The 18,519-nt window shown below is 33.7% G+C and overlaps 1 protein-coding gene across 1 annotated transcript in view; it reads left to right on the top strand.

Moving 5' to 3' along the window:
- Dcdc1 (doublecortin domain containing 1) overlaps positions 1-18,519 on the top strand; it is a 444,844-nt gene that overhangs the window by 13,500 nt on the left and 412,825 nt on the right. Inside the window, exons 2-4 of the mRNA XM_077797956.1 lie at positions 102-371; positions 1,571-1,727; positions 2,226-2,388. Coding sequence (XP_077654082.1) covers positions 102-371; positions 1,571-1,727; positions 2,226-2,388 — 590 coding nt within the window. The remainder of the gene's footprint in view (positions 1-101; positions 372-1,570; positions 1,728-2,225; positions 2,389-18,519) is intronic.

Genomic DNA, 18,519 nt, shown 5'->3' on the forward strand with positions numbered 1-18,519 from the left:
TTTGTTTAGCACATAGCCCACAATTAGTTATTATGTGGCAGTTGTTAATAAGTGATTGTAAATCAACTCATAGGTATTTTTCCATGGTTTGTTTCTTTCAGGGAGTTTATGTTATCCCAGGGAAAAGCAGTTATTAAAACTACTGACGATTATTTGCAGCCTCAGTTTGGCCCCGACAGACTTTTGCATTCAGCGGCAGTATCAGAAGGGTCAGGATTTCAAGATTGCTGTACACATCAAACAGCATCAGATCACAGCCATGAGGAAATATCAAACCCAGATAGCTACAAATCAAACAGTAAAAACAATTCTTGTTTTATATCAGCATCCAAGAGAAACAGACCTGTCAGTGCTCCGATGGGTCAACTGAGGTAATCAAAGCTGTTCTCTGTTCTTTTTAATGAACTGTTGAAGCTTTTTCTTTTGAGCAGAATTTATAGTTATTCAGCTAACTATTTCAGACATTAAAAGATAACATATCTCTTGGGGCTTGTTTCTGGTTTTGCTTATTTTTTTCCTTTGAAAGCACCAGAGTAGAATGTTGCTAATTACATTGTGGAAAACACGAGGTACACTTCAACCTGGGTTATCTGAAACTGAAAAGATTATTTGAAGCAAAATCAGAATAGGACCAGGAAATATCTTTGCTTTCGGGATATTTATTTTAAAGTAGAAATGCCCATTTTAGATATTTAACCAATATTTTGACAACAGAATGGAACTGATATGAACTTATTATAAAACCATTTCATATATATGTTTTCACATCAAGATTGTTCTCCTAAACCATTAACCTCAGAGTAAAGAGACAGAAGAAAAACTAAAGAAACAGATACTCCCATTACTTTTAGGTGTTTGAAAATTTGGGTATGTTGTGATTTTAGCTTACCCAAAGTTTTTAAGATGTGGACTTGCTTCTGTGGCATTGCAAATTAACATGATGGGAAAATTCTGGAGTCGAAAATTTGTTTGCCACTTCACCATATACTTTTGACAAGAAAATAATAAAGATAAAACTGGTTTTAGCTGAAGACAAAACTTGGAATATCAATTTTTACTGCTCCCAAACAGTTTAAAATACAGGCAATTCAAATTATATAGCATTAAAGTTTTAGTTATAAAAATCTATTTGAATTTAATAAAAAAAATCAAAGAACTGTCTTGCACACAAAAACTTGTGGAAAATTTTAGCCATTTACTATTTTAAGACATTAAGACTATATTACTACTTTTTGCTCTTAGAACATGGCAGATCTAGCTATCTAATTTTTCAGATATACAATGTTAAAATGAATATTATGGTGTTTTATAAGTAAATGATAAAAAATCATTAATTCTAAGATAACTGTTTTGTATAAGCCAGTTTGGCACACTATCCTATTTTAAATGTCTTTGGATATTTAATAGTGATATTCTCTTTCCATAAAAAACTTTGTTGGGGAACACTTACATACAAGGAACAATCTTTAGGGCTTATATTTTTTAAAAAAGTTTATGGTAAGTTTTATTTAAAAGATTTTAGTAATTAATATGCACCATTTTTTTGTGTTCTTTTTTTGTTTTCTTTTAGAGTTTTAAAGTTCTCCTCTCTAAAATTTCAGTCCACTCAGAATTGGCAAAGATTGTCTCAAAGGTACAAACTTCAACCAAGAGTGATTAAAGTAACAGCTTACAAAAATGGATCTAGAACAGTCTTTGCCAAAGTTACTGCTCCAACGGTCACCTTGGTAACTAATGTTCCAAACTTTTCAGCACTTTATTTTCTCCCTTGCTCTTTTTATGATATTAAAAAATGAAAGATGACACTTAACTGTATTATGATTTTGTTTTTATCAATCCGAACCTGTAAATTGCTTACATGTGTGGATCTCACAGTCATTTCAGTCCTTTACTTTTTAAAAAATCAATATAAACAGTAATTAGTTAAACAGATTAATTATTAAACAAATCCAATGACATTATATTTTATAGAGTTATTAAAATGACAGATCTTAAGTTGAAGGATTAAAATTAGATCATAATTAGATATTCTTGGTGCTTTAATTTACCTTTTATTTCCATATATTTAACTGCTAGAAAATAACTACAGTATATGGGTTGAGTTACTAAACTTGGCAAGTGACTCACTTGGGCTTCTGTTTTGATTGTTAGAACCTTTTGTTTTATGGAAATGTGTTACTTTCTTTCTCATAAATCACTTTGTCTTACCTCTTGTTTTCTTCTAGTTGCTGGAGGAGTGCACAGACAAGCTGAATCTGAACATGGCCGCACGGCGAGTGTTCTTGGCAGACGGCAAGGAAGTCCTCGAATCTGAAGATATACCCCATGAAGCTGATGTTTATGTTTCAACGGGAGAGCCCTTTTTAGATCCATTCAAAAAAATTGAAGGTAAAAAAGGGGGAAAAAACCCTATCCCCCATACATAGTAAATTGCTTAAGGGGTGCAATTAAAAAATGATTTTCATCCCATCTTTTTTGCATGGTTTAACAAAACTAATGTTTACGCATTTACAGCTCAGTAAGAGGATAATGTGCTTAATGAAAGAAAAATCCACTGACAGCCACGTTTATTGCCCTTCATTAGCATTGGTGCTTAATTTAATATAGATCTGAATAGACATTAGGGAGCCTGCAGGAGGTTAAATGGTGAAAATATAATAAATTAAATCAGAGATTATTGAATTTACTGTTTAGTTTCTGTGACACTCAACAGACATAATTCATTAGACTTATCCTTTCAGAAATTAGTTCAAAGTTTCAAGTATCATTTATTCATTTATACTCTTGGTTCTTTTTCAGATGGCAATCTATAACTATGAAAATATGGCCAGTAATGAAAATATAATTCTTATATACATGTGATTCTCCTAATAATTTTTTTCCAAGGTACATGCAGCAGCTTGATTTTTTTTTTAAAAAAAAACCCTAAAATACATTTGCATGTGCGTGTGCACACACAGAGACACACACACCTATATATATAATCTCAGAACAGATTTTCTGGTCAGGTTTTTTATAAGTGCATTGTTTTTAATTATTCAGAAATGTGAGGATTTTCTAAAATTAAAACTTTTTTTTCAATCACAAAGGATACATTTTAAGAAAGAAAGAAAAGCACCAGTATCTAAGAATATCCTTCAAAGCATTTTGTACCCAGAGTTTGTTATCAAGTGCTATGTATGATAATCAGATTTAAATAACATAAAGAATAAGAACTTTGTCATAAAAATTCAGTGTTTCTAACTGCTCTACTCCCTTATGCTTTTTATACTGTACTAGATGTAATTTTTTCTGCAGATCCTATAAAGCTGGTGAATCAAAGGCAAGTCTAGGCAGTAATTGCATAAGTAGGAGAAAAGTAGTTTTGAAGTTTATTACAGATGAGGTGATGAGAATCCCTCTTGTATTAATGTTATTATATAAAATAATGTTAAGATTTCTATCTTTTTGATAATACTTGATCATAAGAAAATAAGTAATTTCTTGAATTTTATAGAAAGTTCAAGATAATTTGGTCTTTGTAAAGAAACTTGTTGCTGTAGAATTCATTAAAAATTCCCCCATGTGATCATGTAGACCTACATTTTTGCTTTAATTTTAAAAAATAGCTGATTTTATTTTGTATTCATTGAATAATTTGCTTATGAATGATGAATCTTAGTGAATAAATGCATTTCTATGATTTTTTTTAAAGTCAGAAGTTTATGTAATGGTTACTTCAGTAAGATCCTTGATCATTTTATTATTTGTCTTTCATATGAATAATGGTATTATAGAAGAGAGATGCATAAAAATATTTATAGCTAAGCTAAAAAGAAAATTTCCTGGACATGTATGCCCCAAATAATAATGTCACATACATGACTAAAACTTTTTCAATGATTTTTAAATGTATGAACTAATTTTCTCCTACTTTTTGTTTCTCTTTTATCCTTTGAAAAGCCAAGTCCAGGACAAAAACTTCTCTGCTTTGTCTGCATATCTTTGGCTGTGTTTCACTGTGACATGCACTGCTGTTCTTTTAGCACCAAAATGTTGGCACACACTCCTGAAAATTTCACACCATCTCTTGCTGGATCAGCAAGCTTAACCCACCAAAATCTGGTGTTGTGCAATGGTTTTTGACTGATAATCAATCTTTATGCTGCTCGACAGTTGTTGCTGGGACACAGAGTAGAGCAGGTGGCAGATGTGTCTTGTCTTTTGAGAAAAGAAATTGTAGGTGAGCTTGGACACAGACTAGCATATCACATGTCCATTAAAAGGACTTAGGATAAGTATAATGAGGGAAAAGTCCCTCATTTAAGTTAAGCTCATAGATAATAAGCCTAAACACTGATATTTGATTTCATTCAAAACATTAAACATGTAAATAAATGTAAATATATAGCTAAATATTACCTTTCACATATATGTATGTACGTAGGTGAATATTTAACTTGATGTGGGTGATGTCCACATATTCACATATGCTTTTTTATATCATCTAAATCAGATTTAAGATAACCTTTTGAACATATATTATAGATTTTTCAGCAATTTGTGAACTTGTTGTCAAAAATATACCATAAAAATAAAGCATGTTTGAAGATAGTAGATACATTTAAAAGAAGAGGAGGAATTATCAGAAGTTGGAAATTTTAATATGCTAAAGGTAAATCATGGAAAAATAAGACTTGATGTTGCTGCTATAACTTTCTAAATGAGCATGAATATTTTGTATAAAATCAGCCAAAAAGCATTAGAGTAGGTAACTGGCCAATATTTCAAGTTACTGATATTTGTTCATGCAGCAATTTATTAGAACCTACTATGTGCCAGGTAATAGGCCAGATCAGAAACAAAGTAGGGACAATGCTGATTTCTTTTTTTAAAATTATTATTCTTTTACCTCTGATTTCAATTCAATTTGTTAAAAAATTTAAATCAGTAAAAATTTTTGTTGAATACTTACTGTATATCTGTGAGGAACCTAAACTGTGAGGTAAATAAGTTATAAATCCTTAAAACTGAGAACACTATTCAACAATGTAAATCAAAGGGGTCCTTTACAGAAAAAATTGCCTTATTACTGCCACAAGAAGGCCAAATAAGACAATATATATTTTGGCAACTGTATTTCAATATCTCATTGGTTTCCCTGTGATTTAGAAAATCAGTGTAAATATTGAAAATTTCCTGGTATTAGAAAATGATTACAGATTTACTAAGATAGGAAAAAAAAGCCAAACATCTCTGATTTTTTTAAAAACTATTTTACTGTCCCTTTTGGACATCACTGTAGACAACTAGAGGCACTGCATTTAATAGAAAGCCAGAGAGCTATTCATCATATTACTTTGAAACACAAAGCTTTCATTTAGAGGTCAGGATAAGGTCAAGACTGACATGAAGCATTCCATATTGCAATGCAATATTAAAGTAATTCTTAGATTTTGAAGTTGAATACCTGATCATGAACATGAATTGTATATGGAAAAAAATCAGAAAATAGGAAAATTTATATAGAAAATTATAGATGAAAATGTTTTGTGGTTTTATAATTCTGGAATTTAAAGATTCTGATATTTATTAGTCATTCTGGAATTGGGAAGGTGTAGTTAATGAATTGTTATAAAAGACATTTCAAAAATTTTCATTTTCAAAAAAGAGTCTTCAGTTTCATGGTTTGGGATTTATTCACAATTTCCTGAAGCTTCTGCTTAATGGTAGTACAATGAAAGTTCTTGGATGAGATCCATACATTTTATAAAAGTTCAGCCCCTTTATAACTGCTAGGAGATATTGGCAATGCAAATATAGCATAAGGAATGGTTTGTGCCCAGTGATTAATTAAATATCTTAAATAAAATAGGGGGGAGGATTTGTTTAGACCCAATTCATTACCTAATGAATTTTACTGCATGGAGTTCTTATTGTCTTTAAATTTTTTTAGTTTTATATTTCCACTATTTCCTGTATATCCTACTCCACTATTTGGCTTTCAGAATTATCATTTACAGTGATACATTTCAGTCCTGAGGTTTTTTAACCAGAAGTGAAACTGAATATTATAAATAAGATTCTACATCTTTTAAATACTGTATTGTGAAGATATAGTCACAGGAAAAAAAAACCCATGAAAGGAGTTCTTGATAGTACACCTAAGATCTAAATTTAAACCTTAAGATTTTCTGCTAGCTGCCATGTGATCTACAAAATGAAATAATTTGCTGTGACAGCTTGTGATTGACAAGAATATGTGTGAGCATATTTAAAATAGGCCATCTTTTCATGTAGAAGTAAATGTCAGTGAAATGATGGATTCTCATCATTTTAATTATTGATGATTTGGAAATATTTCAATTCCATGACACACAGGACACATTCTAAATAGCAGCACAACACTTTTTCTCATATCTGCTTCAATAATGAAATGTTCTGTCATATTTTGTTTTTCAAAAAATGCATTAGTTTAATGAACCTGGATTCATGTGTTATATTCTGGTTCATTATATGTTTACTAAGATTGTTGTTTTTAATAGTTGTGTTAAAAGCACAAGTGTCAAGAAGCGACCCAATACTCAAATCACACCACATCTTGCTATTTCTCCTTCTGGATCTAACACAGAATGCAATAGTGTTGCCTACACCAATGGCTGCTTCATCCTGCTAAAGCTAATACTTAACTTCATGATGCCTATCTATAGGGCAAACACTAATTTATTTAGGCAGCTAAAGGAGTTAGGGTTAGTTTTTCCAAATTTATTTTTATAATTTGGTTTCAATAGAACATATGCTAGGTGATTTTGTTGTTCATTTTATCTCCCACTTGGCTGTGTATACTCAAAAGTAGGAAACTTGCAACACAGAGAAGGAAAAGATTCTTCTGTCTATTAATATAGATGAAGATAAAGTCATAAGCATGTATTTCATGTGTTTCCCTCTTCCAAAGGCTTTAAATCTGTAGTAAGGGTACTATATAAATAGAAGTGGATTTGAAGACAATTGTGGGAGACCAAAGGGGGAGGAGACAAGGGACTTTAGCCACTAGGAAAACCTAGAGCATTTGCATGTGGTTTACAGATTCCCCTCATACTGTCAAACATGAAATCACTGAGAAACACCTAAATTCTTAAGATAATCATGAAATATTGAATTAATTATACACATACACAAAGGATATACTTATTTAATGAAGATGCCTACAAACATACTATATTCCTGATAATTTGAATGGTTGAATGGTTTCTGTATATCATGTACCCCGTTATGGCTTTAAGTTTGTTAGGTGTACTCCTTATAACTCCTGAGTTAGTGTTACAAATCCATAGTCCCTTATCTGTAATTCCCAAACTCAAGATTGTAGAAATCCAAACAGCTTTACCTTATTTACTATAACTAATCAAGTATATTGTTGATTAATAATTAATGTGTTTGACTTTAGGCTGCTACCCTGAACTTCCCTGACGATATTACATAATATATGATATATACACATATATCATGTAATGTATATATAATTATTATATTAAATATATAATAATTATATATAATAAACATGTAATGAATATATATCATGTAATGTTATCTTAAGAATGTTATTTTATACATGTATATATCATGCAATATTATCTTAAGAACTTTTGAAATCCAAAGTTTCTAGATATCAAACCACACTTGATCTTAATGGTTTTGTATAATATCTTTCTGCTACACCTGTGAAGAACACTGATAAATGTTAACTATCACTAGAATAGTAATTCAGAAGGTATATAAATATTGTCCTTATTACCTCAAGTTGTTTGTTGCATGGATGAGAATGGACACATTCCATCTCTCTGACTAGAACTGAGAGAGTATATGGGATGTAATAAAAACAAACAACACCCTCAAAAACTGTGGTTCCCTGTCTAAGGAGTCAGAAAGAACAGTCTAAGTTAAATGAGAACATTTGTTCATTTATCTAGTGAACATATATTTATTGAATTCCTACAATGTTCTAGTCACTGCTCCCATGTCTTATGGATATAGTGGTCTATATGGACAGATGTTTCATGGAGATTAGGTTCTAGTGAGGTGGAATAAGATAAAGAAAATAAACATAAAAAGAACCAAAATAAGTATTGACAATGTAAGTGTTATAAAAGAAATAAAAAGTGTTGTAGAATAGAAGAAATAATGTTACAGAAACAAAGGGAGGGACTTGTAAAATGAAATGAGCATTTACAGTAAGCTTTAACTTAAAACTTTTAGACAATTGACTGCCTACCCTGCTTGTTACTTTACCTGAGAATTCATTTATACATTTGGTAATTACTTTTTCAGAGCAGTTTGCCTTTCACGCTGTTCATTTTTGAAGCTTTCAGACATCTGCTAGGAGAGCGTGAGACATGCATTATTGTTTAGTGGAAAGAATGCTAGACGTGAAGTCAGATGATTCTGTAAGATTCTACCCCCAGTGTGTGACCTTGGGCAAACTGGTCTGCTCTTTTGTTGCCCTTGTCTATAAAACAAATGTAATAATATCTTAAAGGATTATTGAATATTATCTTATTTTTCTAATAAAGATAAATTATTTGAAGATTAAATGTCTTTAAATCCCTAGTCTAAATTTTTAAAAATGAGACCAGCATTTTATAAACAGTGTAACTAAGATTTCAAGGCTGTCACTTAGAAGCTGTATCCACTAATACCTTCTGAGAATAATTGTCTATGTTCAGGAATACAACAAAAATCTTGTTTCTATTTATCATTGCCAGGAAAGCAAATTAGAGTGTAAACCTGGGCAAATCACTAATCTCTCTAAACCTGAGTTTCCTCATCCATAAATCAAGCATAATTGTACACACCTCACAGCATTGCTATGAGGAGTAGCAATGATAAGGGTAAAAATCTGGCACATAATAGGTGTTAAAAATATCGTCTGTCTACCTGCTCTGTATTCACACTATTTTGCTCCAACCTTTTCCAGGCATGTCTCCACAAGCTTTTCATATAGGTTTCATAAGTACCTGATTTTACTACAAAAGGTATTTTCCAGGTCTGAGATTTTTGAAATATATTCAATCAAATTAAAATCCCTACTGAGCAGTGGTGTGTACAGCTTGGTTTGGGAATCTGAGTTAGAGGCTTTGAACTCTCGAAATCTGAGATTTAGGTAAAGATCAAGCCTTTTAATAGAAAGAGTCCTAAATAGACTCACACTTCTCTGTTCCAAGATTTGTATTTTAAACTATGTTCATGACCCAGGGATAGCCTTAACTTTCAGCTGCCATAACTTATTTAAGCAAAGTTCATAGAAAAGTTCAGGGAAAGGGTGACAATATTTTGATTGGCACAATAGATGGGATGTTTGTAATTTTAATCAAATTTAAATTGAAGACATACTTCAAATGATATGTCAGACTAGTGTTACTGAGTTAAAATCTAATGACAACCACTGTCATTATTAGTTAAATATAGCCATCATGCCTATAGCAATAAATGATGACACTTAAGAACATGCAGAAACAAAGAGCGCAAGTATTTAGAGAAAAGGGAGTGACTACAAACTCAATTGAATGCAGGAATGTGACCTGGATTTAATCTATTTACCAAACATAGGAGCAATTGTATTTTGGGCAGATGATATAATTGAATATAGCAGTATGTTTTCATACTGTCAGAGCATTTATATTTTATAAACTCATCTTGCACTCATGAAATGATGTGCTTGTTCATATTTAATGTCATTATCTATACCTACTTGGCAGTCAGAGCATTAGTGTGTTTTCAAGTTTATTGCCCGACTACAAGAGAATGAATTTTTAAAGATAAAAGATTTTTAATAAGCTTTTGAATTTGAAGTTGCAAGTTTGCTGCTTTTATTTTGGTGGTAGAATAAAGCAAGATTCTTTTTGCTTGGTATGTGCAAAATTGAAAGTTTTAATGTGGAGAGCACCTGGATTTATTTAATTTTATGGCATTCATTGGATTTTCATTTTTGAATTAAACTGAGAAAATGTAATTATATTGTAGATAGACTTCTTAACACTGAAACAGACTAGAAAATGCTTTATATTTATTTTTTGGCTAAAAATTAAGCCAAGAAAGTAAAAGAAAATGTGGATTCTTCAAAATAAAACATAATTCATAGTTGGGGCATAGCATTCTTTGAGTGCTAGAGAGAGAGTAAGTGTATAAATAATTATACACTGGGATTCTTCACAGGAAGCATCATCTAAGGTTATGCTAACCTGTTAAACCTCGGAAAAATCCAGCCACCACTCTCATCTTTACCCAGGGAGAAGTTTCTAGGGAGAAGTGACTGTGGAAAAAAAGGCTGAGACAATTCTGGTCATGGATGCTTTGGAGGAAGCCATGAGGTGTGGCTAGCATATTTAGAGGAGGAGATGGATGATAAGGTGGGAAAATTCTCTGGAATTTGGGTGTATAGGGCAGAGACTTTGCTGAGAGCACAGTTAAGATGGAGAATCAAGAACTGTCCATAGAGGAACTCCAATGTCCTACTGTTGAGATTCATGCTTGAAAAGGCAATTTATTTGTTCCTGTTATCTGGAGAAGCTTCCTCTAGGATGAATACTTCTTATGGCTTTCTTAAGTCCCTTTTTACAACTGTCATATTTGTAATCATCATATTTATAATTCCTAATGAAATGTCTATTATTCCCCCAGACCAAGTTTGCTTAGGATGGGAACCATGGCTGCCTTACTTAGCATCATTTTCTGGCACAGGGCCTGGAACTTGATAGATAGATGTACAACATTGTTCAGTGGATGTATGAAGGACCAAATGAAATAGATCATTGTGAACCATTTATGTCCCAATAAGGAGATAGTAGAAGAGAAGTGAAAAGATCTCCTTAGAACAGCCTGCTTGACTGTACTGAGTGAGTAGATGTTTAAGAGGAACATATTAAAAATCCCCTACCCCAAACTCACATGTAGAATTGTTAATGTTCCCATTTGGCAAAAAAATCAGGGTGTGCCAGCCCAAAAGTAATTACATTACAGAGAGGCTAATTGTTAAGCTATAAAGACCAGACAATGTACAGAAGTGGATAAATGATTCTCTAAGGGATGTATAGAATCTGAGGATCTAAGGTTTTGAGCTTTCCCACATCCTTCCATGAATGCCCTATTTTAACCATTCTTTCCTCTTCCATCCTCCTTCCTTCCTTTATTTTTTGGAGGGTGGGGTGGGGGAGGAAGTAGGTGGGAATGGAAAAGGACTCTCAGATTCATCTTACACTTTTCTTAATATTTCTTTTTTCTTTTTTTTAAAGAGAGGGAGAGAGAGAGAGAGAGAGAGAGAGAGAGAGAGAGAGAGAGAGAGAGAGAGAGAATGAATTTTAATATTTATTTTTTAGTTTTCGGCGGACACAACATGTTTATTTGTATGTGGTGCTGAGGATTGAACCCAGGCCACATGCATGCCAGGCAAGTGCGCTACCACTTGAGCCACATCCCCAGCCCCTTAATATTTCTTATAGTACCTTGTATAGATGGGTTCTTACTAACTGTTATTGAAAATAAGGAAATAAGAATGAGCTTGAGATATCATGAACTTTGGGGAGACCACTTCTTACTACCAAGGGACCTGTGGGGCCATATTCACTCTTTTCTAATTCCAACAAGGAGATGGTTGGAGGACGAGTAGAGATGCGAGGGAGCTATTCTCTCATTCTTACATACGTACAGATAATCTCAGTCCTGATAGCTGAAAAAATTTGGATTTGGGAATATGAGAAAGTAATGAAAGACAACTGTTGAAAGCACTTATTGATGATGGCTAGCATTTTTCCTAGAAGTTCAAAGTAGATTTGGATGGGATTAAGGTTCTTATTTTAGTACTCAGCTTGGCTCCATGCCCCACATGCCCTACAGTCCCCTCACTTCGTGCTTACTGTTCACTCTACCCATTGCCAGCCTCTGAGATTATCCTCTTCCTCATCAGGGCTAGAGCCTAGTTTATCTTTGTTAAGCATCCTCAGATTCTCCATGGAAGGGTCTGATTCTCTTTTTTATTCTTGCCTCTGGAAAGGCAATCAGGTTTCCAACCACATTTCTTATCATGAAGTCATATGTCACCTCATGCTCTAAATAGAATGGTTTCTGGGCTCTTCAGCTGGTTCTCATGTAGGAGATCCAGGCTCATATTTTTAGAAATGTTTTCTCAGAGCATTCTTTTTCTTCACTTATCCCAATAGCTTTATTGTACAAGGAAATGAATTTTGCCTTAATGTAAGGAAGATTTCTCCCATCTGTCCAAAAGATAGAATGTCCTGATTTGGGGAGGTATCATACCTCTCAGTGTTTTGCATGAGGTATAGATCATGTTACATCCTGTCCTTCTTGTTCTGTCTCTGCCTCACAATAGCTCATCATGTTGTTGCATGACTCAGCCTTCACCTACACTGTTTTCTCCTTCAAGATTATGCTTTGAATTTTTTGCCTATTCCTTGTATTCTTCAAATCCTGCCACATGACTTTCCTAAGGGAAACCTTTCTTGACTAGTATAAGTTGTGGTAGTTTCCCTACTTTATGTTCCCTCAAATCCATGTGTGTACCACTCTTTTCCCAAGCATACTAAGAACTCTTTGAGGTTTTCTGTGTGTAGTGTCCTTAACAGGGAGCATGTGTGAAATGCTCAATACATATTTGTTGAACAAATAATTGAGTGAATGAAATGGTGGTTAAGTCAATAATTTTTAAAGTTTCTTTCAACCTCAAAGTTTTACAATGCTGAAGCTAATCCATAGTATGCACTAGCTCTATAGGGTTTTTTTTTTCTGCTACTTACTATGAGTTATTCTCTATGACACATATTCTCTTTTCATAGTAAATTCAATTAGGGACATAATAATGAAATAGCTAATTAATCATTGATATGAAAATGCAATATTTTCCCAAACACAGAGAAAAAAGGAATCAAATTAATATCCACCTAATGAAAGCATTGTTTTAAATTAATCTAATAATAATGAAATAGTACTCATATTCTACAAATATTTGTTGAGCATTACTATGTCTCAAGCACTGTATCTGATATTCTCTATGCAACAGGAAACAAATACTTAATGTTGAAAATGAATGGTTGATATTTTTTATTTTATTCAATATCCAACAAGCATATTTTTTAGCAGTATACCAGAAACTGAGATACAAATGTGAAAACACATTGCAGTCCTTGCAATGCTCACAGTATAATAGGAACATACATATAAAAGCAGAGAAGTTCAATAAAATAAGTGGCACATAGATCAAGCTGGGAAACCTGAAGAAGGTAGATCAAAGAAAGCTTTCTGTAGGAGGTGGCACTGAGAAGGAAGGGAGATGGCTTAGCAAAGAGAGAGGGAAAAAGGCATTAGTAAAGTTTGAATCCAAGAAAGAGAATGGTATGTGCTGTTAGTTTATATACATCTGCCTGCTCCTCTGTATTTCAGTCATTCTCAAGTGGACATAATTTTGACTCAGGAGACATTTGGCAATTCTAGAGACATTTTTAGTTGCCCCAGTCAGAAAGGCACTACTGGACAGTTAGTGGGAATTTAGTAGGAAGAGGCAAGGAATGATGGTCAACATTCCACAATGCACAGGATACCCCCACAGCATGGGACATAGAATGTCAGTGCTTGCTGAGCTTGAAAAACCTACTGTACTGCATTGTATTATTCTGATTGGAGATAATAACATCTGTAAATGTTACAGTATTTTGTCATGAAGACCTTTTGATCAAAATATAGACATTTAATAAGGACAGCTACTTTTTAGATGGCACTGAGGAGCCATTTTATTGAACGTAGGGAGTTGTTAAGATGTTTGGAAATACACTTGTTTTAAATTAGGAGAATTCTTTTGTTACTTGAAGTAAATTATAGGCTCTTGAGGAAATATACAGGGTCATTGTTAAGAAAGTAGGTTTTGGAGTCATTTGGGTCTGGTCCACTTAATCTATAGATGATACACATCTAGTCCCTTAATTTCTCCAAGGTTCATTTTTTTGCATCAATAAAATTGAGATGTTAATATACCTACTTCCTAAGGTTGTAAGAATACAATGGGTTAGTGTGGTTAAAGCAATTAACATCGTACTTCCATTAAGTGCTTAATGAAAATCATGAAGATAATAATAGCACAACTAACATCTACTATTATTATTTGCCCATAAGTGTTTTATCTGTAGAAACTCCTTTCATTCACATAATAAAAAAGGGGATTGCTATTATTATTCCTATTTCTCAGATAAGAAAACTAAAACCAATAAGGTTGATTGATATTTTCAAAGTTTTAGAACTGGTGAGAGGCCAAGATAAAAGCCCCTGCTCTTGACTAGTAAGCTATGTTACCTATCTAGTAAATTATTAATGCATTTTAGCCATTATTAGTAATATTTCATTAGTCTGCTTTAAAAATATTTAGTTCTATAAAAATTGTATAAATTGCCAGTAAAGCTTTTCCATTTTTATCAATATTGAAAGAGATGAAAATTAGAGTAGCATTAAAAAACTACATATAATTTACATTATAAATTATATTTTCAAATTTTAGTTTATTATATGGTTTTCCCAAACCATCTAGAATTCTTTCAGAAAACCTATTTGGAACTTCAGAAATGTGATCTTTTCTATTTTAGACCATTTTAAAAGGAAAGTGTCTTTAGATGTTGGAATTATGACTATATTACTTTTATTGGAATATATTTTATTGAATGAAAGAGTAGCTTTACACATTAATTTACTCAAGTGATTTCTGAGCATCTACTTTATGCTTCAAATAAGCATTGTGTGTTTATCCAAATAAGCACACAATTATATGTTCAATGAAGCAAGTTCAATGGTAGAGGTCATGACAAAGAGCAGAGAGGAGAGTATCCAAGTTGGAAACATCTTCTTGGGAGAGATGACCTCTAAATGGAGCTTTGAGGCATGTGTAAGGATTTGAGATATTCCCAGTTACTTCCACTCATTTTATGCTTTTGTTTGTCAAGAAACTCTCCTAGGCAAGTTTTATCCTTTTCCTAAGGAAATTCTCTGCCATTAGGGGTCATCAATGACCATCAGGGTGGTAAATCAATCATATTTAAGTTCATACTGGGTACAGGTGGGGAATAAAAGTGGCAGATGTATATACACAGAAGCAATACAAGTTTACATTATGTAATTACTATGTTTATGAAAAGTGGCATAAAACCAAATTCCTATCATTGAGTCAGTTAAATGCCTAGGAAGAGGTAACATCTAGTTCTAAAGCACGTGTAGCGTTCTATACCCTGATTCTTGCATTTTTTAAGGGTTTAAATATGGGAACAGAAATAGGATATTTACTTATAAAACATTAACCATGATACATACTTATAAAACATTTAGTAACTCCATGTAAGTATGTTCTAGCACAGTGCCTGACATATTGTAGGCTTTCAAACATTATTGAATGAATGAATGTGTGGGTGGGTGGCACAGGCTCCAAGTGCTCTTCGGGTTCAAAGAGATGACAGGTCTGTGTGCTGGAGCAAAAAGGGAAGATTTTAAAGTGGATCTTGAGAATTACTTGAGTCTGAATAGGTGGAATTTAAAAATGAACATTGTGTTCTCAAGGGATAAAGAATCAATTGACTTAAGTGGATGAGGGCTCTAAACTAGGGTAAGATAAGATCAGGAAGTTTGGATGGTATGAGATTGTAAACTCTTCTGTTAGATAAAGTTTAAGGGAAGGGACTTCATGTCTTTTTTCATTTTCCTTGCATAGAATATGACACATAGGATGGGCTCAGCAGTTATGTGTTGACTGTCTGACAGATAGACCAGCTGGCTGACTAATAAGTGGATAAACTTCAAAACCTATCTCTAAGAGCTTTTCCTTTAGGCAATTTTAAAATTGATATTTTATGAAAATTCAGCTGTGATTAGACTATGGAATGTCAGATGTGATGGAGGAAAAGCAACTACAATTAAGAAGCTCTTGCAAATGATAAGAGGCTGAGAGAGAAATGAAGTGAGTCCAGCTGGGAATGGAAAGAAATTATTCTTCTAAGATTTACTCTTAGGAAAAACTCCCTTAGAGTTAGATGTTCCTTCTTCTTTATGTTTCAGGTCATGTTCCCTAGAAGCAGGGACTGAAGTGGGGATTGTTGTCCAGGAGTCCCACCGTAGGAATTCTCTCAGTTGAAATGTGAGTGAGGAAGGAGCACAGAGCAGAGGCTGAAATGCAGCCAAGCCATGTGTTCAGCTAATGTCTAGCCCCAGTCTGAAGTATGAAAGATGCCACAGAGTAGTCCCTCATTGAGGCAAGGGGACTGGTTTTAGTCCCCAGTCATTAGCTTTAGGTGTCTGCCCACTTAGAAGGGAAAGGATCATAACCTTTCAGGCATTTCCTGGCTAGGTTTCTTTGAGTCAAGGGCAGTTCTTGGAAGAAGGGGGCAGCTGTGAAATGGTAGCAGACAGGACTCAACAGCTGGAGTTGAGTGTACTAACCTGGTAAAAGGCACGTTGGCAGGGCACCAACAGTGTCTACTATGCACTGCTATGGTCTCTTCTTCACATAGCATCTTTCTGAGAACCATGTAAGAGCTTCCCATCATATCTAGAATAAAATCAAAGCCCCTTTTCTTGACCTGCACAATCTGGCCCCTTTCTACCTCTTTGGGTTTGTCTGTATAAACTCTACATCTGGCTGAACTTTAGTTTTCATTTTCAAGCATGCCAAACTCATTCTTATTTTAGAGTCTTTGCACTTGGTTTTTACCCTGCCTGGAATACTCTTTCCCTAGATCTTCACAAGGAACTTCTCATCATGCAGACCCCTCTATTAAGATGCCACCTCCTCAGAGAGGCCATTCACTGTCAGTCTTGACCAAGAAACTATGAACTCTTCTCAGCTGTCACCCTGGTGTCTTGATGAGTAGTCTTCCAATAAACAGTATTGAATTAATAAGTAATTGGTTTAAGAGAAATGAATAAGTATTGAATTTTCAAGGTCTGTCTGGATAACAGTGAAAGAAGTAGAAACATTAACAGAAATGACAACTATGAAGGGTGAGTTAATGTGTGCAGAAAGATGTGAAGTTTTGGTTCATATACATACATATAAATGTGTGTGTGTGTGTGTGTGTGTGTGTGTGTGTGTGTGTTGAGTTTGAGATAATGGCAGGAAAATATATGGTTGAGGCAGAATAGTGTTATTAGGTTCACAATTCTAGAACCAAATTCATATCAAGCTCTACCATACACCAAGTACTAGATCACGGTCAAGTTATTTAACCCCCCGTGTCCTTGCCTGTAAGTGAAGATGATGATATTACCAATATCCTAATGTTATTCAGAGAACTGAATAAGTTATAGGTATTAAATCATATAAGACAGCATCTGGCTTACAATAAGCATTTTTTTCTAGTGGAATTCAAGGAGTCTTGCATATAGAAAAGACAGTGCCAGGCTGGGACTATAGTGAGTGAGTGAACTGCCTGTGGACAAAGTTTGAGGAAGCACTCAATCACTCAGAGGGTTGTGTGAGGGTAATGAGCATACCTCCTTGAATTATATGGTATTGTCCTTTTATTTGCTTTAGCTTAATCCTTGCCCCTGGCTGAAGTAATTGAAGAGAAAACCCTTAAGTAAGGTTCTCTAAATCCAGATGTAATACCTCTTTTTTCTGGCCTTTATGGGAGTGGTTTCATGCTGTTGTTAATCTCTGGCCTGGCTCACTGTCATTTGATTGCCTCTCAGCTTTTTCCTTCACTTATGTAACCAGTTCCCACAGTCCCCCCTGTCCAGATACTCAGTGGGTTCTTGTTTTCTTTGTCAGACTCTCACAGCAGGATTCCAGGAAGGACAGGGAAGAAGCTAACATTTCAAGTGACTTCAATATGTTATGTACTTTCATATATAAGATATTTAATCTTCATCAGGTTGTGGAATGATGTCCAATAGATACTTGGTAGAAGAGAAATCTGAGATTCAGGGATGTATAACTTATCCAGGATCACCAAAAAAGAACTGGGATTCAAATCTAGTTTGAATGTAGAGTTTATACATTTTCTGCTTTGCAGAGCATCTGGAAGCATCCATATGGTAGGTAAACTCCCATTAAACTACAAGAATTCATTAGCCTTTTTTTTTTCCAGTGAGGTTTTTTAAGAATTTTCTGAGAGATACTTTTAGAACTTCTTCTCTTCAATCTTTATTTATTTATTGAAGTAAAATTCACATAACATAAAATTAATCATTTTAGGGTGAACAATAACATTTAGTACTTTCACAGTTTAGTTCCAGAACATTTCCATCAGTCCAAAATAAAACTCGTTTCCCTTTAAGTTTTTCCTGTTCCCCTCTCCTTTCAGTCCCAGGCAACCCTAAGTTTATGTCTTTTTTCTATGGATTTACCTATTCTGAATATTTCATATAAGTGTAATCATACAATATGTCATTTTTATGTCTGGCTTCTTCATTCAGTATGTTTTCAACATTTATCTACTTTGTAGCATGTGTCAGTGTTTTTTACTTCTTTTTATGGCTGAATAATACTTCTTAGTATATATG

Source organism: Urocitellus parryii, chromosome 4 (assembly GCF_045843805.1).
Source record: "Urocitellus parryii isolate mUroPar1 chromosome 4, mUroPar1.hap1, whole genome shotgun sequence".
NCBI classification, from domain to species: Eukaryota; Metazoa; Chordata; class Mammalia; order Rodentia; family Sciuridae; genus Urocitellus; species Urocitellus parryii.